General features: G+C 47.7%; 1 protein-coding gene across 1 annotated transcript in view; it reads right to left on the bottom strand.

Annotated features, from left to right (window-relative positions):
• Nucleotides 1–11,713: 11,713 nt before the first annotated feature.
• LOC311125674 (bone morphogenetic protein receptor type-2-like) overlaps nucleotides 11,714–25,347 on the bottom strand; it is a gene marked incomplete at its 5' end in the record, with an annotated part of 79,333 nt that continues 65,699 nt past the window's right edge. The window contains 3 exons of the mRNA XM_084199703.1: nucleotides 11,714–12,106; nucleotides 22,065–22,344; nucleotides 23,230–24,218. Of these exons, the coding sequence (XP_084055829.1) occupies nucleotides 11,823–12,106; nucleotides 22,065–22,344; nucleotides 23,230–24,218 (1,553 nt within the window). The 3' untranslated portion in view covers nucleotides 11,714–11,822. The remainder of the gene's footprint in view (nucleotides 12,107–22,064; nucleotides 22,345–23,229; nucleotides 24,219–25,347) is intronic.

Below are 25,347 nucleotides of genomic sequence, written 5' to 3'. Positions count from 1 at the left end.
CAACAACCCAGCAGCAGGACTGCTACCTCCGCCTTTGTGCAAGGAGGAGCAGGAGGAGCACTGCCAGAGCCCTGCAAAATGACCTCAAGCAGGCCACAAATGTGCATGTGTCTGCTCAAACGGTCAGAAACAGACTCCATGAGGGTGGTATGAGGGCCCGACGTCCACAGGTAGGGGTTGTGCTTACAGCCCAACACCGTGCAGGACGTTTGGCATTTGCCAGAGAACACCAAGATTGGCAAATTCGCCACTGGCGCCCTGTGCTCTTCACAGATGAAAGCAGGTTCACACTGAGCACATGTGACAGACGTGACAGAGTCTGGAGACGCCGTGGAGAACGTTCTGCTGCCTGCAACATCCTCCAGCATGACCGGTTTGGCGGTGGGTCAGTCATGGTGTGGGGTGGCATTTCTTTGGGGGGCCGCACAGCCCTCCATGTGCTCACCAGAGGTAGCCTGACTGCCATTAGGTACCGAGATGAGATCCTCAGACCCCTTGTGAGACCATATGCTGGTGCGGTTGGCCCTGGGTTCCTCCTAATGCAAGACAATGCTAGACTTCATGTGGCTGGAGTGTGTCAGCAGTTCCTGCAAGAGGAAGGCATTGATGCTATGGACTGGCCCGCCCGTTCCCCAGACCTGAATCCAATTGAGCACATCTGGGACATCATGTCTCGCTCCATCTACCAACGCCACGTTGCACCACAGACTGTCCAGGAGTTGGCGGATGCTTTAGTCCAGGTCTGGGAGGAGATCCCTCAGGAGACCATCCGCCACCTCATCAGGAGCATGCCCAGGCATTGTAGGGAGGTCATACAGGCACGTGGAGGCCACACACACTACTGAGCCTCATTTTGACTTGTTTTAAGGACATTACATCAACGTTGGATCAGCCTGTAGTGTGGTTTTCCACTTTAATTTTGACTTTTGTTTGACTACAAAGTTAGAATGACTCCACAACGCTATCCTCGGGGTGCGCTCTGTGCTAGAGGTCTTCTCGGACCCGAGGCCAATCAGACCCGGACCCAAACGGACCCGATAATTTAAAAACAAGGGGGACCCAGACCCGAATAGACCCGAGAACAATCACGCTTTAGGCTATGCAGAGCAGTGGTCGGGTCCATTCGGGTCCACTCGGGTTTATGTAGTTACATAGATCCGACGACAGGACCTGACCCGGACCTGAGGAAAAAGTTAGAATTTTGGACCCGGACCTGCTCAGGCTTGGGTAATCGGGTTCGGGTGGACCCGTGAAGACCTCTACTCTGTGCGTCCTGAGCGCGCTCTGTGCCTACTGCTGAAATGCGCTGAATTAATTGAGGAACATGATAACGGTCCAAATTTATGAACGGCCTGTTTCGCAATTCACAACAATGTCATTGGCGATCAAAGATAGTTACTCTATCATTAGTAAATATCAGTTTAATTTGCTGTGAAATCTTTACATAGTGGTGCAGCCAAGCCGACAGGGTGGCACAGCGCCTTCTTATTTGGGGAGAACACTGGCATAGCGACCATATCTTGGTTTAAAACACTTTAAATGGGCAAATATGAATCCCTAGTTTGTTCCCAACGCCATCTTCAAGAGAAGAGAATACTGACACATTAACAACAGGAGAACGTTTACCTAAACGTCTGTATAGAACATGCAGAGAACATTCTCCTTTCTGACACATCAACAACTGGAAAACAAAACAACATTTAAGAATATGTAGATTCAGACTAACTTTAAAAGTGAACAGCTTATTGTAGGGAACATGTTATATGTAATGGCGTTCCAGGTATGTGGGTGGGTAGCATGTATGTACAATATATGTAGCTATATATTGACTGTCTGTTGTAAAATAGCACGGGGTGGCCATTTGATTAATTGTTCAGCAGTCTTGCGGGTAGCAGCTGTTAAGGAGCCTTTTGGACCCAGACTTGGCGCTCTGGTACCGCTTGCCGTGTGGTAGCAGAGAGAACAGTCTATGACTTGGGTGACTGGAGTCTTTGACAATTTTTTGGGCCTTCCTCTGACACCGCCGTATACAGTTGAAGTCGGAAGTTTACATACACTTAGGTTGGAGTCATTAAAACTCGTTTTTCAACCACTCCACAAATTTCTTGTTAACAAACTATAGTTTTGGCAAGTCGGTTAGGACATCTACTTTGTGCATGACACAAGTAATTTTTCCAACAATTGTTTACAGACAATTATTTCACTTATAATCCACTGTACTTTACATACACTTAGTTGACTGTGCCTTTAAACAGCTTGGAAAATTCCAGAAAATGATGTCATGGCTTTAGAAGCTTCTGATAGGCTAAATGACATCATATGAGTCAATTGGAGGTGTACCTGTGGATGTATTTCAAGGCCTACCTTCAAACTCAGTGCCTCTTTGCTTGACATCATGTAAAAATCAAAGGAAATCAGCCAAGACCTCAGAAAAAAAATGTGTAGACCTCCACAAGTCTGGTTGATCCTTGGGAGCAATTTCCAAACGCCTGAAGGTACCACGTTCATCTGTACAAATAATAGTACGCAAGTATAAACACCATGGGACCACACAGCCGTCATACCGTTCAGGAAGGAGACACGTTCTGTCTCCTAGAAATGAACATACTTTGGTGCGAAAAGTGCAAATCAATCCCAGAACAACAGCAAAGGACCTTGTGAAGATGCTGGAGGAAACAAGTACAAAAGTATCTATATCCACAGTAAAACGAGTCCTATATCGACATAACCTGAAAGGCCGCTCAGCAAGGAAGAAGCCACTGCTCCAAAACCGCCATAAAAAAGCCAGACTACGGTTTGCAACTGCACATGGGGACAAAGATCGTACTTTTTGGAGAAATGTCCTCTGGTCTGATGAAACAAACATAGAACTGTTTGGCCATAATGACCATCGTTATGTTTGGAGGAAAAAGGGGGTAGCTTGCAAGCCGAAGAACACCATCCCAACCGTGAAGCACGGGGGTGGCAGCATCATGCTGTGGGGGTGCGTTGCTGCAGGAGGGACTGGTGCACTTCACAAAATAGATGGCATCATGAGGATGGAAAACTGAAGCAACATCTCAAGACATAAGTCAGGAAGTTAAAGCTTGGTCGCAAATGGGTCTTCCAAATGGACAATGACCCCAAGCATAGTTCCAAAGTTGTAGCAAAATGGCTTAAGGACAACAAAGTCAAGGTATTGGAGTGGCCATCACAAAGCCCTGACCTCAATCCTATAGAACATTTGTGGGCAGAACTGAAAAAGCGTGTGCGAGCAAGGAGGCCTTATTTACCTAAGTATTCAGACCCTCTGCTATGAGACTCGAAGTTGAGCTCAGGTGCATCCTGTTTCCATTGATCATCCTTGAGTGGTCGGCAGGTAACTTAGTGGTTAAGAGCATTGTGCCAGTAAGCCCTAATTGCTCCTGTAAGTCGCTCTGGATAAGAGCGTCTGCTAAATGACTAAAATGTAAAAAATAAATAAAAATGTGGCCATCACAAAGCCCTGACCTCAATCCTATAGAACATTTGTGGGCAGAACTGAAAAAGCTTGTGCGAGCAAGGAGGCCTGCAAACCTGACTCCGTTACACCAGCTCTGTCAAGAGGAATGGGCCAAAATTCACCCAACTTACTGTGGGAAGCTTGTGGAAGGCTACCCAAAATGTTTGACCCAAGTTAAACAGTTTAAAGGCAATTCTACCAAATACTAATTGAGTGTATGTAAATTTCTGACCCACTGGGAATGTGATGAAAGAAATAAAAGCTGAAATAAATCATTCTCTCTACTATTATTCTGACATTTCACATTTTAAAATAACGTGGTGATCCTAACTGAGCTAAGACAGGGAATTCTTACTAGGATTAAATGTCAGGAATTGTGAAAAACCTTGTTTAAATGTATTTGGCTAAGGTGTATGTAAACTTCCGACTTCAACTGTAGGTCCTGGATGGCAGGAAGCTTGGCCCCAGTGATGTACTGGGCCGTACGCACTACCCTCTGTAGCGCCTTACGGTCGGATGCCGAGCAGTTGCCATACCAGGTGGTGATGCAACCGGTCAGGAGGCTCTCGATGGTGCAGCTGTATAACTGTTTGAGGATCTGGGGACCCGTGCCAAATCTTTTCAGTCTCCTGAGTAGGAAAAGGTGTTGTATACTGCTGCTACTGTCTATTATCTATCCTGTTGCCTAGTCACTTTACCCCTACCTACAGTATACTGCTGCTACTGTCTATTATCTATCCTGTTGTCTAGTCCCTTTACCCCTACCTACAGTATACTGCTGCTACTGTCTATTATCTATCCTGTTGTCTAGTCACTTTACCCCTACCTACAGTATACTGCTGCTACTGTCTATTATCTATCCTGTTGTCTAGTCCCTTTACCCCTACCTACAGTATACTGCTGCTACTGTCTATTATCTATCCTGTTGTCTAGTCCCTTTACCCCTACCTACAGTATACTGCTGCTACTGTCTATTATCTATCCTGTTGCCTAGTCACTTTACCCCTACCTACAGTATACTGCTGCTACTGTCTATTATCTATCCTGTTGTCTAGTCACTTTACCCCTACCTACAGTATACTGCTGCTACTGTCTATTATCTATCCTGTTGTCTAGTCACTTTACCCCTACCTACAGTATACTGCTGCTACTGTCTATTATCTATCCTGTTGTCTAGTCACTTTACCCCTACCTACAGTATACTGCTGCTACTGTCTATTATCTATCCTGTTGTCTAGTCCCTTTACCCCTACCTACAGTATACTGCTGCTACTGTCTATTATCTATCCTGTTGTCTAGTCACTTTACCCCTACCTACAGTATACTGCTGCTACTGTCTATTATCTATCCTGTTGTCTAGTCACTTTACCCCTACCTACAGTATACTGCTGCTACTGTCTATTATCTATCCTGTTGTCTAGTCACTTTACCCCTACCTACAGTATACTGCTGCTACTGTCTATTATCTATCCTGTTGTCTAGTCACTTTACCCCTACCTACAGTATACTGCTGCTACTGTCTATTATCTATCCTATTGTACATACAGTGCATTCGGAAAGTATTCAGACCGCTTGACTTTTTCCACATTTTGTTACGTTACAGCCTTATTCTGAAATTGATTAAATAAATAAAAATACTCAATCTACACACAATACCCCATAATGACAAAGCGAAAACAGGTCTTTAGAAATTTTTGTAAATGTATTAAAAATAAAAAACAGAAATACCTTATTTACATAAGTATTCAGACCCAATGCTATGAGACTCGAAATTGAGCTCAGGTGCATCCTGTTTCCATTGATCATCCTTGAGATGTATCCACAACTTGATTGGAGTCCACCTTTGGTAAATTCAATTAATTGGACATGATTTGGAAAGGCACACACCTGTCTATATAAGGTCCCACAGTTGACAGTGCATGTCAGAGCAAAAACCAAGCCATGAGGTCGAAGGAATTATCCGTAGAGCTCCGAGACAGGATTGTGTTGAGGCACAGATCTGGGAAAGGTACCAAAAAATGTATGCAGCATTGAAGGTCCCCAAGAACACAGTGGCCTCCATCATTCTTCAATGGAAGAAGTGTGGAACCACCAAGACTCTTCCTAGAGCTGGCCGCCTGGCCAAACTGAGCAATCAGGGGAGAAGGGCCTTGGTCAGGGAGGTGACCAAGAACCCGATGGTCACTCTGACAGACCTCCAAAGTTCCTCTGTGGACATGGGAGAACCTTCCAGAAGGACAACCATCTCTGCAGCACTCCACCAATCAGGCCTTTATGGTAGAGTGACCAGACGGAAGCCACTCCTCAGTAAAAGGCACATGACAGCCCGCTTGGAGTTTGCCAAAAGGCACCTAAAGACTCTCAGACCATGAGAAACAAGATTCTCTGGTCTGATGAAACCAAGATTTAACTCTTTGACCTGAATGCCAAGTGCCACGTCTGGAGGAAACCTGGCACCATCCCTACGGTGAAGCATGGTGGTGGCAGCATCATGCTGTGGGGATGTTTTTCAGCGGCAGGGACTGGGAGACTAGTCAGGATCGAGGGAAAGATGAACGGAGCAAAGTACAGAGAGATCCTTAATGAAAACCTGGTCCTGAGCGCTCAGGACCTCAGACTGGAGTGAAGGTTCACCTTCCAACAGGACAATGACCCTAAGCACAAAGCCAAGACAACGCAACGCAGGAGTGGCTTCGGGACAAGTCTCTGAATGTCCTTGAGTGGCCGAGCCAGAGCCCGGACTTGAACCCGATCGAACATCTCTGGAGATGCCTTTTGTAATTTTTTGGTAATAAACTAGCTAAAATGTATAAAAAACTGTTTTTGCTTTGTCATTATGGGGTATTGTGTGTAGATTGATGAGGGAAAAATAATATTTAATCAATTTTAGAATAAGGCTGTAACCTAACAAAATTTGGAAAAAGTCAAGGGGTCTGAATACTTTCCGAAGGCACTGTAGATACCTCAATTACCTCATACCTGCACATCGACTCGGTACTGGTACTTCCTGTATATAGCCAAGTTATCGTTACTGTTATTTTTATTCGTTATTCACTGTTTATGTATTCCTCGTATTTAAATTTCTTATTTTATGTTTAACTCTGCATTGTTGGAAAAGGACCCGTAAGTCAGCATTTCACTGTTCGTCTACACCTGTCGTTTATGAAGCATGTGACTAATAACATTAGATTAGATATATCGTCTCGTTGGCACCACTTCCTGCTATAACACTTCCTGCTTTACTCTGATTGGATACTAACACGGCACTGTCCTTTCCGTCCACCCCCTTCTTCTTGATTTGATTGGTTGCTTTTCCTTCTCAGGTTTGATGGGATTGGTGAGAAAGTAAAGGATTGTCGTTCAATGAAACGTCTCATTCAGGGACATGTGACAGGAAGCAGGACCACTACTGATAGCAATAACAATAAGTGCACTGTTTATAATATCCTGCAAAAAAATATATACAACACAATAAAAAAATTGTTGAAAGCTAAAGCCTATTGCACATGTTTTAATTTGATACAAACATTTAGGATACACAGATTAGTTGAAACAAATACATAAACATTATGAACGTATACTATGCTTAAACTTATTGAAAAACAATGTGCAGCCAACCCAGTCTTAAAGACCACTGCTTCTCTGTTGTCAATCTGCTGTTTTATATGGACATACAGTATCCATAGGAGTAGTCTATGTATGCATCTCAAATGGCTCCCTATTCCATATATAGTGCACTACTTTTGACCAGAGCCCTATGGCACTATATAGGGAATAGGGTGCCATTTGGGATGCATGTTATAACTGATTGTTAGATCAATCCATTTTCTTCTTAATGTTTTAAGACCACCCATTAACCTGATCACAGGTCACACACCGACCTAACTAGGTGATTAACATTATAACCTTGGAAAAAACTGCCTAAACACATATAATAGAACAGCATATCCAGTGCATTCAGAAAGTATTCAAACCCCTTGACTTTTTCCACATTTTGTTACGTTACAGCCTTATTCCAAAATTGATTGTTTTTTCCCCCCTCATTAATCTACACACAATACCCCATAATGACAAAGCAAAAACAGGTTTTTAGAAATGCTTGCAAATGTATTTTTAAAAAACTGAAATATGACATTTACATAAGTATTCACATCCTTTACTCAGTACTTTGTTGAAGCACCTTTGGCAGCGATTACAGCCTCAAGTCTTCTTGGGTATGACGCTACAAGCTTGGCACACCTGTATTTGGGGAGTTTCTCTCATTCTTCTCTGCAGATCCTCTCAAGCTCTGTCAGGTTGGATGGGGAGCATCGCTGCACAGCTATTTCTCCAGAGATGGTATCTCCAGAGATGTTTGATCAGGTTCAAGTCTGGGCTCTGGCTGGGCAACTCAAGGACATTTAGAGACTTGTCCCGAAGCCACTCCTGCGTTGTGTTGGTTGTGTGCTTAGGGTCGTTGTCCTGTTGGAAGGTGAACCTTCGCCCCAGTCTGGGGTCCTGAGCGCCCTGGAGCAGGTTTTCATCAAGGATCTCTCTGTACTTTGCTCCGTTCATATTTGCCTCGATCCTGACTAGTCTCCCAGTCCCTGCAGTTGAAAAACACCCCCACAGCATGATGCTGCTACCACCATGCTTCACCGTAGGGATGGTGCCAGGTTTCCTCCAGACGTGACGCTTGGCATTCAGGCCAAAGAGTTCAATCTTGGTTTCATCAAACCAGAAAATCTTGTTTCTTATGGTCTGAAAGTCCTTTAGGTGCCTTTTGGCAAACTCCAAGCGGGCTGTCATGTGCCTTTTACTGAGAAGTGGCTTCCATCTGGCCACTCTACCATAAAGGCCTGATTTGTGGACTACTGCATAGATGGTTGTCCTTCTAGAAGGTTCTCCCATTTCCACAGAGGAACTTTGGAGGTCTGTCAGAGTGACCATCGGGTTCTTGGTCACTTCCCTGACCAAGGCCCTTCTCCCCCGATTCTTCAGTTTGGCCGGGCGGCCAGCTCTAGGAAGAGTCTTGGTGGTTCCAAATTTCTTCCATTTAAGAATGACGGAGGCCACTGTTTTCTTGGGGACCTTCAATGCAGCATACATTTTTTGGTACCCTTCCCCAGATCTGTGCCTCGACGCAATCCTGTCTCGGAGCTCTACGGACAATTCCTTCGACCTCATGGCTTGGTTTTTGCTCTGACATGCACTGTCAACCGTGGGACCTTATATAGACAGTTGTGTGCCTTTCCAAATCATATCCAATCAATTGAATTTACCACAGGTGGACTCCAATCAAATTGTAGAAACATCTCAAGGACGATCAATGGATAGAGGATGCACCTGAGCTCAATTTCAAGTCTCATAGCAAAAAGTCTGAATACTTATGTAAATAAGGTATTTCTGTTTCTAAAAACCTGTTTTCGCTTTGTCATTATGGGCTATTGTGTGTAGATTGATGAGAAAAATGTTTTATTTAATACATTTTAGAATAAGGCTGTAAAAAGTGAAGGGGTCTGAATACTTTCCGAATGCACTGTACAATGGAACAGCATATATAATGGAAGCATTCGAAGCCAATGTTGCTCCAGCATAGCTGAGATCTGTTTAAAGCAAGTTCTTCAAAGTAAAGAAAAGTTGAGAAGACAACAAAATATTAAAAAGAATATCATCATCATAATGACTTTTAGAAATGCTTCATTCTTGCCAATTGATTCATTTCACATCGTTTCTTCTTCTGACAGAAACTCAGGATACTAGAGCATGCTGTTATGGGGCTGTGGTCTAAAGCAGTGCACTATATAGGGAATAGGGTGCGATGGGGCTGTGGTCTAAAGCAGTGCACTATATAGGGAATAGGGTGTTATGGGGCTCTGGTCTAAAGCAGTGCACTACATAGGGGATAGGGTGTTATGGGGCTCTGGTCTAAAGCTGTGCACTATATAGGGAATAGGGTGCGATGGGGCTGTGGTCTAAAGCAGTGCACTATATAGGGAATAGGGTGTCATGGGGCTGTGGTCTAAAGCAGTGCACTATATAGGGAATAGGGTGTTATGGGGCTGTGGTCTAAAGCAGTGCACTATATAGGGAATAGGGTGCGATGGGGCTCTGGTCTAAAGCTGTGCACTATATAGGGAATAGGGTGCGATGGGGCTGTGGTCTAAAGCAGTGCACTATATAGGGAATAGGGTGTCATGGGGCTGTGGTCTAAAGCAGTGCACTATATAGGGAATAGGGTGTTATGGGGCTGTGGTCTAAAGCAGTGCACTATATAGGGAATAGGGTGCGATGGGGCTCTGGTCTAAAGCTGTGCACTATTTGGGAATAGGGTGCGATGGGGCTGTGGTCTAAAGCAGTGCACTATATAGGGAATAGGGTGTTATGGGGCTGTGGTCTAAAGCTGTGCACTATACAGTGGGGGAAAAAAGTATTTAGTCAGCCACCAATTGTGCAAGTTCTCCCACTTAAAAAGATGAGAGAGGCCTGTAATTTTCATCATAGGTACACGTCAACTATGACAGACAAAATGAGAAAAAAATATCCAGAAAATCACATTGTAGGATTTTTAATGAATTTATTTGCAAATTATGGTGGAAAATAAGTATTTGGTCACCTACAAACAAGCAAGATTTCTGGCTCTCACAGACCTGTAACTTCTTCTTTAAGAGGCTCCTCTGTCCTCCACTCGTTACCTGTATTAATGGCACCTGTTTGAACTTGTTATCAGTATAAAAGACACCTGTCCACAACCTCAAACAGTCACACTCCAAACTCCACTATGGCCAAGACCAAAGAGCTGTCAAAGGACACCAGAAACAAAATTGTAGACCTGCACCAGGCTGGGAAGACTGAATCTGCAATAGGTAAGCAGCTTGGTTTGAAGAAATCAACTGTGGGAGCAATTATTAGGAAATGGAAGACATACAAGACCACTGATAATCTCCCTCGATCTGGGGATCCACGCAAGATCTCACCCCGTGGGGTCAAAATGATCACAAGAACGGTGAGCAAAAATCCCAGAACCACACGGGGTGACCTAGTGAATGACCTGCAGAGAGCTGGGACCAAAGTAACAAAGCCTACCATCAGTAACACACTACGCCGCCAGGGACTCAAATCCTGCAGTGCCAGACGTGTCCCCCTGCTTAAGCCAGTACATGTCCAGGCCCGTCTGAAGTTTGCTAGAGTGCATTTGGATGATCCAGAAGAGGATTGGGAGAATGTCATATGGTCAGATGAAACCAAAATATAACTTTTAGGTAAAAACTCAACTCGTCGTGTTTGGAGGACAAAGAATGCTGAGTTGCATCCAAAGAACACCATACCTACTGTGAAGCATGGGGGTGGAAACATCATGCTTTGGGGCTGTTTATCTGCAAAGGGACCAGGACGACTGATCCGTGTAAAGGAAAGAATGAATGGGGCCATGTATCGTGAGATTTTGAGTGAAAACCTCCTTCCATCAGCAAGGGCATTGAAGATGAAACGTGGCTGGGTCTTTCAGCATGACAATGATCCCAAACACACCGCCCGGGCAACGAAGGAGTGGCTTCGTAAGAAGCATTTCAAGGTCCTGGAGTGGCCTAGCCAGTCTCCAGATCTCAACCCCATAGAAAATCTTTGGAGGGAGTTGAAAGTCTGTGTTGCCCAGCGACAGCCCCAAAACATCACTGCTCTAGAGGAGATCTGCATGGAGGAATGGGCCAAAATACCAGCAACAGTGTGTGAAAACCTTGTGAAGACTTACAGAAAACGTTTGACCTGTGTCATTGCCAACAAAGGGTATATAACAAAGTATTGAGAAACTTTTGTTATTTACCAAATACTTATTTTCCACCATAATTTGCAAATAAATTCATTAAAAATCCTACAATGTGATTTTCTGGATTTTTCTTTCTCATTTTGTCTGTCATAGTTGACGTGTACCTATGATGAAAATTACAGGCCTCTCTCATCTTTTTAAGTGGGAGAACATGCACAATTGGTGGCTGACTAAATACTTTTTTCCCCCACTGTATAGGGAATACTGTGCCATTTGGGACGCATCTTCAGCCTTCTGTAGGGACAGTCCTTCTCTGGCCACACCCTCCTCAGTGTGTTTCTGAAAATCTGAAGTAGCCAGCATAATAAAAAGAGTAGCCAGGGGGGTGCGGGGGGGTGCGGGGGGGGGCCAGGGGGGTAGGGGGGTGCGGGGGGGGCCAGGGGGTGCGGGGGGTGGGGGGGGTGCGGGGGGTAGGGTATCTGATGCGCCCTAATTTGTTAAAGTCACTGAAGTAGCTGGCCACAAAAGGGTTAGTTAGTAGTCAGCTATTTGGCTGTCAGCAGGCGCTTATGGACACACTTCCCTTTCTCTGGCCACTCACTCTAGGCCACGCCCTCTTCTAGCCACACCCCCAGGGGTCAGGGCAGGTAATGTCATGGTAGAGGTGGTAGTCCCGCCCCCCACCAGGTAGACAGCGGTGGAGGACGTGGAGCGAGGAGCCTTGGCAGCGTCCTTGTTGTTGCTGTTTACCTCACCAACCAGGGTATCCGTGGAGACCACCCAGGTGGCGGGACGCCACGTCTTCAGGGAGTACGGTGTCTTGACGCGGCGCTTGATTTTCTCACCTGACCCTCCCTGGCCGCCCAGTGACGAGCCATCACCTGGGAGGGGACAGAGAGACAGACAGGTGTTATTAGGGATACAGACATCTAGTACACTGAGAAGAGACAGACAGGTGTTATTAGGGATACAGACGAGCCATCACCTGGGAGGAGACAGAGAGACAGACAGGTGTTATTAGGGATACAGACATCTAGTACACTGAGAAGAGACAGACAGGTGTTATTAGGGATACAGACGAGCCATCACCTGGGAGGAGACAGAGAGACAGACAGGTGTTATTAGGGATACAGACATCTAGTACACTGAGAAGAGACAGACAGGTGTTATTAGGGATACAGACACTATATAGGGAATAGGGTGACCCAGACCCAGACCCAGATCCAGTAGTGCACTATATAGGGAATAGGGTGACCCAGACCCAGACCCAGTAGTGCACTATATAGGGAATAGGGTGACCCAGACCCAGTAGTGCACTATATAGGGAATAGGGTGACCCAGACCCAGATCCAGTAGTGCACTATATAGGGAATAGGGTGACCCAGACCCAGACCCAGATCCAGTAGTGCACTATATAGGGAATAGGGTGACCCAGACCCAGATCCAGTAGTGCACTATATAGGGAATAGGGTGACCCAGACCCAGACCCAGATCCAGTAGTGCACTATATAGGGAATAGGGTGACCCAGACCCAGATCCAGTAGTGCACTATATAGGGAATAGGGTGACCCAGACCCAGACCCAGACCCAGACCCAGTAGTGCACTATATAGGGAATAGGGTGACCCAGACCCAGACCCAGATCCAGTAGTGCACTATATAGGGAATAGGGTGACCCAGACCCAGACCCAGATCCAGTAGTGCACTATATAGGGAATAGGGTGACCCAGACCCAGACCCAGATCCAGTAGTGCACTATATAGGGAATAGGGTGACCCAGACCCAGACCCAGATCCAGTAGTGCACTATATAGGGAATAGGGTGACCCAGACCCAGTAGTGCACTATATAGGGAATAGGGTGACCCAGACCCAGTAGTGCACTATATAGGGAATAGGGTGACCCAGACCCAGATCCAGTAGTGCACTATATAGGGAATAGGGTGACCCAGACCCAGACCCAGATCCAGTAGTGCACTATATAGGGAATAGGGTGACCCAGACCCAGATCCAGTAGTGCACTATATAGGGAATAGGGTGACCCAGACCCAGACCCAGATCCAGTAGTGCACTATATAGGGAATAGGGTGACCCAGACCCAGATCCAGTAGTGCACTATATAGGGAATAGGGTGACCCAGACCCAGACCCAGACCCAGACCCAGTAGTGCACTATATAGGGAATAGGGTGACCCAGACCCAGACCCAGATCCAGTAGTGCACTATATAGGGAATAGGGTGACCCAGACCCAGACCCAGATCCAGTAGTGCACTATATAGGGAATAGGGTGACCCAGACCCAGACCCAGATCCAGTAGTGCACTATATAGGGAATAGGGTGACCCAGACCCAGACCCAGATCCAGTAGTGCACTATATAGGGAATAGGGTGACCCAGACCCAGTAGTGCACTATATAGGGAATAGGGTGACCCAGACCCAGATCCAGTAGTGCACTATATAGGGAATAGGGTGACCCAGACCCAGATCCAGTAGTGCACTATATAGGGAATAGGGTGACCCAGATCCAGTAGTGCACTATATAGGGAATAGGGTGACCCAGACCCAGACCCAGTAGTGCACTATATAGGGAATAGGGTGACCCAGACCCAGACCCAGTAGTGCACTATATAGGGAATAGGGTGACCCAGACCCAGACCCAGATCCAGTAGTGCACTATATAGGGAATAGGGTGACCCAGACCCAGACCCAGTAGTGCACTATATAGGGAATAGGGTGACCCATACCCAGACCCAGTAGTGCACTATATAGAAAATAGGGTGACCCAGACCCAGATCCAGTAGTGCACTATATAGGGAATAGGGTGACCCAGATCCAGTAGTGCACTATATAGGGAATAGGGTGACCCAGACCCAGACCCAGTAGTGCACTATATAGGGAATAGGGTGACCCAGACCCAGACCCAGTAGTGCACTATATAGGGAATAGGGTGACCCAGACCCAGACCCAGTAGTGCACTATATAGGGAATAGGGTGACCCAGACCCAGATCCAGTAGTGCACTATATAGGGAATAGGGTGACCCAGACCCAGACCCAGTAGTGCACTATATAGGGAATAGGGTGACCCAGACCCAGATCCAGTAGTGCACTATATAGGGAATAGGGTGACCCAGACCCAGTAGTGCACTATATAGGGAATAGGGTGACCCAGATCCAGTCGTGCACTATATAGGGAATAGGGTGACCCAGACCCAGACGTGCACTATATAGGGAATAGGGTGACCCGGACCCAGACCCAGACGTGCACTATATAGGGAATAGGGTGACCCAGACCCAGACCCAGACCCAGTAGTGCACTATATAGGGAATAGGGTGACCCAGACCCAGTAGTGCACTATATAGGGAATAGGGTGACCCAGACCCAGACCCAGACCCAGTAGTGCACTATATAGGGAATAGGGTGACCCAGACCCAGACCCAGTAGTGCACTATATAGGGAATAGGGTGACCCAGATCCAGTAGTGCACTATATAGGGAATAGGGTGACCCAGACCCAGACCCAGATCCAGTAGTGCACTATATAGGGAATAGGGTGACCCAGACCCAGATCCAGTAGTGCACTATATAGGGAATAGGGTGACCCAGACCCAGACCCAGATCCAGTAGTGCACTATATAGGGAATAGGGTGACCCAGACCCAGATCCAGTAGTGCACTATATAGGGAATAGGGTGACCCAGACCCAGACCCAGACCCAGTAGTGCACTATATAGGGAATAGGGTGACCCAGACCCAGACCCAGATCCAGTAGTGCACTATATAGGGAATAGGGTGACCCAGACCCAGATCCAGTAGTGCACTATATAGGGAATAGGGTGACCCAGACCCAGATCCAGTAGTGCACTATATAGGGAATAGGGTGACCCAGACCCAGACCCAGATCCAGTAGTGCACTATATAGGGAATAGGGTGACCCAGACCCAGTAGTGCACTATATAGGGAATAGGGTGACCCAGACCCAGATCCAGTAGTGCACTATATAGGGAATAGGGTGACCCAGACCCAGACCCAGATCCAGTAGTGCACTATATAGGGAATAGGGTGACCCAGATCCAGTAGTGCACTATATAGGGAATAGGGTGACCCAGACCCAGACCCAGTAGTGCACTATATAGGGAATAGGGTGACCCAGACCCAGACCCAGTAGTGCACTATATAGGGAATAGGGTTACCCAGACCCAGACCCAGATCCAGTAGTGCACTATATAGGGAATAGGGTGACCCAGACCCATACCCAGTAGTGCACTATATAGGGAATAGGGTGACCCAGACCCAGACCCAGTAGTGCACTATATAGAAAATAGGGTGACCCAGACCCAGATCCAGTAGTGCACTATATAGGGAATAGGGTGACCCAGATCCAGTAGTGCACTATATAGGGAATAGGGTGACCCAGACCCAGACCCAGTAGTGCACTATATAGGGAATAGGGTGACCCAGACCCAGACCCAGTAGTGCACTATATAGGGAATAGGGTGACCCAGACCCAGACCCAGTAGTGCACTATATAGGGAATAGGGTGACCCAGACCCAGATCCAGTAGTGCACTATATAGGGAATAGGGTGACCCAGACCCAGACCCAGTAGTGCACTATATAGGGAATAGGGTGACCCAGACCCAGATCCAGTAGTGCACTATATAGGGAATAGGGTGACCCAGACCCAGACCCAGTAGTGCACTATATAGGGAATAGGGTGACCCAGATCCAGTCGTGCACTATATAGGGAATAGGGTGACCCAGACCCAGACGTGCACTATATAGGGAATAGGGTGACCCGGACCCAGACCCAGACGTGCACTATATAGGGAATAGGGTGACCCAGACCCAGACCCAGACCCAGTAGTGCACTATATAGGGAATAGGGTGACCCAGACCCAGTAGTGCACTATATAGGGAATAGGGTGACCCAGACCCAGACCCAGACCCAGTAGTGCACTATATAGGGAATAGGGTGACCCAGACCCAGACCCAGTAGTGCACTATATAGGGAATAGGGTGACCCAGATCCAGTAGTGCACTATATAGGGAATAGGGTGACCCAGACCCAGACCCAGTAGTGCACTATATAGGGAATAGGGTGACCCAGATCCAGTAGTGCACTATATAGGGAATAGGGTGACCCAGACCCAGATCCAGTAGTGCACTATATAGGGAATAGGGTGACCCAGACCCAGACCCAGTAGTGCACTATATAGGGAATAGGGTGACCCAGACCCAGTAGTGCACTATATAGGGAATAGGGTGACCCAGACCCAGATCCAGTAGTGCACTATATAGGGAATAGGGTGACCCAGACCCAGACCCAGTAGTGCACTATATAGGGAATAGGGTGACCCAGACCCAGTAGTGCACTATATAGGGAATAGGGTGACCCAGACCCAGATCCAGTAGTGCACTATATAGGGAATAGGGTGACCCAGACCCAGATCCAGTAGTGCACTATATAGGGAATAGGGTGACCCAGACCCAGACCCAGTAGTGCACTATATAGGGAATAGGGTGACCCAGACCCAGTAGTGCACTATATAGGGAATAGGGTGACCCAGACCCAGACCCAGTAGTGCACTATATAGGGAATAGGGTGACCCAGACCCAGACCCAGTAGTGCACTATATAGGGAATAGGGCGACCCAGACCCAGACCCAGTAGTGCACTATATAGGGAATAGGGTTCCATTAGGGATGCAGACTTAGTTACCAAGATTACTTTATTCTCTACTCATTTTACAGAATGCCATGTTCATACCATGTTCATACCATGTTCATACCATGTTCATACCATGTTCATACCATGTTCATACCATGTTCATGCATCCAGTCACAGAATGCTGCTCTCTAGTGACAGATGGTAATAGCACCACCCTCACAACTCCTTGGACACAAAATAACTGGAATCACAGAAAACACATTACGGTGTGATCTTTCCAGTCCAACTAAAGCACTGCTGGCTGTTTGAATAACAACACAATGTCTTATTGTCCCGCTCTCAGCAACACACCTCTGGAACGTGGAACCACCAAATAGTCACCTGGCTGCTAGTCTTGTTGTGATTAACCTGTGTTACTGTACTAGGTCAGACATAGCCTGGTCCCAGATCTGTACTAGGTCAGACATAGCCTGGTCCCAGATCTGTACTAGGTCAGACATAGCCTGGTCCCAGATCTGTACTAGGTCAGACATAGCCTGGTCTCAGATCTGTACTAGGTCAGACATAGCCTGGTCTCAGATCTGTACTAGGTCAGACATAGCCTGGTCCCAGATCTGTACTGGGTCAGACATAGCCTGGTCTCAGATCTGTACTGGGTCAGACATAGCCTGGTCTCAGATCTGTTTATCCTTATGGTCATTGACAAGACAGCACAAACAGACCTGGGATCAGGCTAGGTCAAAGGTTGCATCCCAAATGGCAACCTATTCTCTATATAGAGCACTACTTTTGAACAATGGTTATAAGTAGTAACCTACACTGAACAAAAATATAAACACAACATGTAAAGTGTTGGTCCCATGTTTCATGAGCTGAAATAAAAGATCCCAGAAATGTTCCATACCCACAAATGGCTTATTTCTCTCAAACGTTTTACACAAATTTGTTTACATCCCTGTTAGTGAGCATTTCTCCTTTGCCAAGATAATCCATCCACCTGACAGGTGTGGGAAATCAAGAAGCTGATTAAACAGCATGATCATTACACAGGTGCACCTTGTGCTGGGGACAATAAAATGCCAGTCTAGAATGTGCAGTTTTGTCCATAATACAATGCCACAGATGTGTCAAGTTTTGAGGGAGAGTGCAATTGGCATGCTGACTGCAGCAATGTCCACCAGAGCTGTTGACAGAGCATTGAATGTTCATTTCTCTACCATAAGCCGCCTCCAACATCGTTTTAGAGAATTTGGCAGTACATCCAACTGCCCTCACAACTGCAGACTACGAGTTATCATGCCAGCCCAGGACCTTCACATCCAGCTTCTTCGACTGCGGGATCGTCTGAGGGGGGGGGGGGGGGGGGTGCTGAGTAATAAAGTCCTCATTCTGATAGGCTGGTCCTGGCCCCCCGGTGGCTGGACCTGGCCCCCCGGTGGCTGGACCTGGCCCCCCGGTGGCTGGACCTGGCCCCCCGGTGGCTGGACCTGGCCCCCCGGTGGCTGGACCTGGCCCCCCGGTGGCTGGACCTGGCCCCCCGGTGGCTGGACCTGGCCCCCCGGTGGCTGGACCTGGCCCCCCAGTGGGTGGACCTGGCCCCCCAGTGGCTGGACCTGGCACCCAGTGGCTGGACCTGGCCCCCCGGTGGCTGGACCTGGCCCCCCGGTGGCTGGACCTGGCCCCCCGGTGGCTGGACCTGGCCCCCCGGTGGCTGGACCTGGCCCCCCGGTGGCTGGACCTGGCCCCCCAGTGGGTGGACCTATGCCCTCCCATGGCTGTGCCCCTTCCCAGTCATGTGAAATCCATAGATTAGGGCCTAATGAATTTATTTCAATTGACTGATTTCCTCATATGAACTGTAACTCAGTAAAACATTACTGCATGCATGAGCGTTATATTTCTGTTCAGTATACATAGGGTGCCATTCGGGACACAGTCATAGAGATAGCCGTAGAGATAGCCGTAGAGATAGCCGTAGAGATAGCCGTAGAGATAGCCGTAGAGATAGCCGTAGAGATAGCCGTAGAGATAGCCATAGAGATAGCCGTAGAGATAGCCGTAGAGATAGCCATAGAGATAGCCGTAGAGATAGCCGTAGAGATAGCCGTAGAGATAGCCGTAGAGATAGCCGTAGAGATAGCCGTAGAGATAGCCGTAGAGATAGCCGTAGAGATCTCCTCCCATTCATCTCCCCTCATGTTGATAGTCTTCTACTGAGCCACAACGTTCTGGATCCTTATCAACTCTATGGAATTTCCTTCCCTTCCCACATCCAATCCAAATACTTCGGTTGAGTCCCAAATGGTACCCTATTCCCTATGTAATATATTTATAAAACCCTTTTTACATCAGCAGATGTCACAAAGTGCTATACAGGCGGCAGGTAGCTTAGTGGGTAAGAGCGTTGTGCCAGTAAATCTGTCGATGTGCCCTTGAGCAAGGCACTTAACCCTAATAGCTCCTGTAAGTCGCTCTGGATAAGAGCCCAGTCTAAAACCCCAAACAGCAGCAATGCAGATGTAGAAGCACGGTGGCTAGGAAAAACTCCCTAGAAAGGCAGGAACCTATAGAGGAACCAGGCTCTGAGGGGTGGCCAGTCCCCTTCTGGCTGTGCCGGGTGGAGATTATAACAGTACATGGCCATTAAGGCCAGATTTTTCTCCAAGATGTTCAAACTTTCATAGATGACCAGTAGGGTCAAATAATAATCACAGTGGTTGTAGAGGGTGAAACAGGTCAGTACATCAGGAGTAAATGTCAGTTGGCTTTTCATAGCTGAGGACTCAGAGGTCGAGACAGCAGGGGAGAGAAAGCAACTAAGGACACCACTACTGGATCCAAGCCTTGTTATGGAATTGGACTACCTGATCTAGTCTACTACCTGATCTAGTCTACTACCTGATCTAGTCTACTACCTGATCTAGTCTACTACCTGATCTAGTGTACTACCTGCTCTAGTGTACTACCTGATCTAGTCTACTACCTGATCTAGTCTACTACCTGATCTAGTCTTCTACTACCTGATCTAGTCTACTACCTGATCTAGTGGACTACCTGATCTAGTCTCATACCTGATCTAGTCTCATACCTGATCTAGTCTCATACCTGATCTAGTGTACTACCTGATCTAGTCTACTACCTGATCTAGTGCACTACCTGATCTAGGCTACTACCTGATCTAGTCTCATACCTGATCTAGTGGACTACCTGATCTAGTCTCATACCTGATCTAGTCTCATACCTGATCTAGTCTCATACCTGATCTAGTCTCATACCTGATCTAGTGGACTACCTGATCTAGTCTCATACCTGATCTAGTCTACTATCTGATCTAGTGGACTACCTGATCTAGTGGACTACCTGATCTAGTGTACTACCTGATCTAGTCTACTACCTGATCTAGTCTACTACCTGATCTAGTGTACTACCTGATCTAGTCTCATACCTGATCTAGTCTCATACCTGATCTAGTGTACTACCTGATCTAGTGTACTACCTGATCTAGTCTACTACCTGATCTAGTGGACTACCTGATCTAGTGCACTACCTGATCTAGTCTCATACCTGATCTAGTCTCATACCTGATCTAGTGGACTACCTGATCTAGTCTCATACCTGATCTAGTCTCATACCTGATCTAGTGTACTACCTGATCTAGTCTACTACCTGATCTAGTGTACTACCTGATCTAGTCTCATACCTGATCTAGTGGACTACCTGATCTAGTGTACTACCTGATCTAGTGTACTACCTGATCTAGTCTACTACCTGATCTAGTCTACTACCTGATCTAGTGTACTACCTGATCTAGTCTCATACCTGATCTAGTGTACTACCTGATCTAGTCTACTACCTGATCTAGTCTACTACCTGATCTAGTCTCATACCTGATCTAGTCTACTACCTGATCTAGTCTACTACCTGATCTAGTCTACTACCTGATCTAGTCTACTACCTGATCAAGTGTACTACCTGATCTAGTCTACTACCTGATCTAGTCTCATACCTGATCTAGTGTACTACCTGATCTAGTCTACTACCTGATCTAGTGCACTACCTGATCTAATGTACTACCTGCTCTAGTCTCATACCTGATCTAGTGTACTACCTGATCTAGTCTACTACCTGATCTAGTGTACTACCTGATCTAGTCTCATACCTGATCTAGTGGACTACCTGATCTAGTGTACTACCTGATCTAGTGTACTACCTGATCTAGTCTACTACCTGATCTAGTCTACTACCTGATCTAGTGTACTACCTGATCTAGTCTCATACCTGATCTAGTGTACTACCTGATCTAGTCTACTACCTGATCTAGTCTACTACCTGATCTAGTCTCATACCTGATCTAGTCTACTACCTGATCTAGTCTACTACCTGATCTAGTCTACTACCTGATCTAGTCTACTACCTGATCAAGTGTACTACCTGATCTAGTCTACTACCTGATCTAGTCTCATACCTGATCTAGTGTACTACCTGATCTAGTGTACTACCTGATCTAGTGCACTACCTGATCTAGTGCACTACCTGATCTAGTGTACTACCTGATCTAGTCTACTACCTGATCTAGTCTACTACCTGATCTAGTGTACTACCTGATCTAGTCTACTACCTGATCTAGTCTACTACCTGATCTAGTGTACTACCTGATCTAGTCTACTACCTGATCTAGTCTACTACCTGATCTAGTCTACTACCTGATCTAGTCTACTACCTGATCTAGTGTACTACCTGATCTAGTGTACTACCTGATCTAGTCTACTACCTGATCTAGTCTACTACCTGATCTAGTCTACTACCTGATCTAATCTACTACCTGATCTAGTGTACTACCTGATCTAGTGTACTACCTGATCTAGTCTCATACCTTATCTAGTCTCATACCTGATCTAGTCTCATACCTGATCTAGTATCATACCTGATCTAGTGTACTACCTGATCTAGTCTACTACCTGATCTAGTCTACTACCTGATCTAGTCTCATACCTACTACCTGATCTAGTCTACTACCTGATCTAGTCTACTACCTGATCTAGTCTCATACCTACTACCTGATCTAGTCTACTACCTGATCTAGTCTCATACCTACTACCTGATCTAGTCTACTTTCATTCAGGACATTCCTCATGTGGACTGAGGTAGAGAGATGTGCGGTGTGTTCTCTTCTCACCTGAAGAGGAGGAGGCAGACAGGTCCAGGGAGCAGGGTCTCTCAGGACGTCTGGGTTTAGGCTGTCGGAGCTGGGCAGCCTCCTGCTGTACAGGGGCCTGCTGCTGGGGCTCTGGGACTGCTGTTGCTGGTACAGGGACAGAGACAGGGACAGGGACAGGGGGAGTGACAGGGACAGAGACAGGGACAGGGACAGGGGGAGTGACAGGGACAGAGACAGGGACAGGGGGAGTGACAGAGGTAGGGACAGAGACAGGGGTAAGGGTGGGGGTAGGGACAGAGACAGGTATAGGGGTGGGGGTAGGGACAGAGACAGGTATAGGGGTGGGGGTAGGGACAGAGACAGGTATAGGGGTGGGGGTGGGGGTAGGGACAGAGACAGGTATAGGGGTGGGGGTAGGGACAGAGACAGGTATAGGGGTGGGGGTAGGGACAGAGACAGGTATAGGGGTGGGGGTAGGGACAGAGACAGGTATAGGGGTGGGGGTAGGGACAGAGACAGGTATAGGGGTGGGGGTAGGGACAGAGACAGGTATAGGGGTAAGGGTGGGGGTAGGGACAGAGACAGGTATAGGGGTGGGGGTAGGGACAGAGACAGGTATAGGGGTGGGGGTAGGGACAGAGACAGGTATAGGGGTGGGGGTAGGGACAGAGACAGGTATAGGGGTAGGGGTGGGGGTAGGGACAGAGACAGGTATAGGGGTGGGGGTAGGGACAGAGACAGGTATAGGGGTGGGGGTAGGGACAGAGACAGGTATAGGGGTGGGGGTAGGGACAGAGACAGGTATAGGGGTGGGGGTAGGGACAGAGACAGGTATAGGGGTGGGGGTAGGGACAGAGACAGGTATAGGGGTGGGGGTAGGGACAGAGACAGGTATAGGGGTGGGGGTAGGGACAGAGACAGGGGTAGGGGTAGGGACAGAGACAGGTATAGGGGTGGGGGTAGGGACAGAGACAGGTATAGGGGTGGGGGTAGGGACAGAGACAGGTATAGGGGTGGGGGTGGGGGTAGGGACAGAGACAGGTATAGGGGTGTGGGTAGGGACAGAGACAGGGGTAGGGGTGGGGGTAGGGACAGAGACAGGTATAGGGGTGGGGGTAGGGACAGAGACAGGTATAGGGGTGGGGGTAGGGACAGAGACAGGTATAGGGGTGGGGGTGGGGGTAGGGACAGGTATAGTGTTGTTGTTGTTGTTGGTGTTGGTGCGTCCCTCCACGGGTGGATATGTGATCCCTCTGCCAGCCAGACCCATCACCAGACTGCTGTTGTTGTTGTTGTTGGTGTTGGTGCGTGCCGCCAGGTGATTGGTTGGTCTCTGGTCACATGGGGCTGGCTGCTCTCTCCTTAGCAGCGGTTCATGTTCATCAGGACTGGAGTTGATGTTGATGTTGAGTCTACTGTCCTCTCCACTGAGCTGAGTCTGTAACAGGGGCGCTGCTCCGCCCACCTCACTCTGGAAGCCCGCCGGATTGGTCATCCCGTACAGAGCCCCGCCTCCAGATGAAGAGACCACGCCTCCGTTCAGGTAGCCGTTGACGACCACCACGCCCACTCCGCTCCGCACCCCATTCACCCCAACCCCGGTTCTTCCATTGTTGGTAACGGTAACCAGGTGTGGCTCTGCTGCCGGGGCGACCGTGTTAATCTTGGCCACGCCCGTTTCTACATGCTTCAGGTTTGTCTTATGTTTCCCAGACTTCAGCCAGGAGGAACCAGACCCCTGTTTCAGCCAGGAGGAACCAGACCCCTGTTTCAGCCTGGAGGAACCAGACCCCTGCTTGTCCTTGGTGTTGAGTGGTAGGCTGCTTGGCCGCTTGGGGAGGTTCTGCTGTTTGGGCAGGGGGAACACAGTAGCTGGAGGCTCCCCCATCCCCATCCCACTGGCCCCGGTCCCAGACCCTCCCCGGGCCCCAGCCCCGGCCCCAGCGCCCGTCACCTCCGCAGCCAGCTTGATGAGGGGGTAGAGCAGGGAGGAAGACCCAGAGCTGAGGGGGTCTGGAGCAGAGAACTGTTTCTGGCTGTGCTCCATTAGGTTCTCATCAGACGACTCCTTCAGGTTCTTGTCGACCTCTTTAGGGTCCAGCTTGGTGGTCTCTAGGTCCTCCTGGGTCAGCTGCAGACACACCGGCACCACCAGCCCCAGCACAGCGCCACCTAGTGGTAACAAGATAACAAAGAAATAATTTATAAATTCAAAATATAAGATAAATAAATACTTTAGTAGCCCTTTAAACTAGTACCCGTATACGGGTTGAAAATTGCAGATTTGGGCACTAATAAACGGCTAAATTGTAACGTAGTGGCTGGACAGTAACATGCTATACATGACGTCAGAGCTCTGGTTCTGTACAGTAACATGCTATACATGACGTCAGAGCTCTGGTTCTGTACAGTAACATGCTATACATGACGTCAGAGCTCTGGTTCTGTACAGTAACATGCTATACATGACGTCAGAGCTCTGGTTCTGGACAGTAACATGCTATACATGACGTCAGAGCTCTGGTTCTGTACAGTAACATGCTATACATGACGTCAGAGCTCAGTGGCTGGACAGTAACATGCTATACATGACGTCAGAGCTCTGGTTCTGTACAGTAACATGCTATACATGACGTCAGAGCTCAGTGGCTGGACAGTAACATGCTATACATGACGTCAGAGCTCTGGTTCTGGACAGTAACATGCTATACATGACGTCAGAGCTCTGGTTCTGTGCTTCACAGCTCTGTATGGGTTTGGACTGACAGCTGTTATAAAGTTGAGCACCACGCGTGACAAGAAGATGCCCCCATCCCTCCTGCTAAGTGGGCAACTTTCTCAAATGTTTTGTTGTCTGAGTGAGGGAAATGCTGTAAATAAAGAGGACTCCATGAACACTACATGACCAAAAGCTTGTCAAACATCTCATTCCAAAATCATGGGCATTATTATGGAGTTGGTCCCCCCTTTGCTGCTATAACAGCCTCCACTCTTCTGGGAAGGCTTTCCACTAGATGTTGGAACATTGCTGCGGGGACTTGCTTCCGTTCAGCCACAAGAGCATTAGTGAGGTCGGACACTGATGTTGGGCGATTAGGCCTGGCTCGCAGTCAGCGTTCCAATTCCTCCCAAAGGTGTTCGATGATGTTGAGGTCAGGGCTCTGTGCAGGCCAGTCAAGTTCTTCCACACCGATCTCGACAAACCATTTCTGTATGGACCTCGCTTTTTGCACGGAGGCATTGTCATGCTGAAACAGGAAAGGGCCTTCCCCAAACTGTTGCCACAAAGTTGGAAACACAG

This window comes from Coregonus lavaretus (genome assembly GCF_964263955.1).
Source record: "Coregonus lavaretus genome assembly, contig: HAP1_SCAFFOLD_432, whole genome shotgun sequence".
Classification (NCBI taxonomy): domain Eukaryota; kingdom Metazoa; phylum Chordata; class Actinopteri; order Salmoniformes; family Salmonidae; genus Coregonus; species Coregonus lavaretus.
This window is presented reverse-complemented; position numbering and strand designations above follow the sequence as displayed.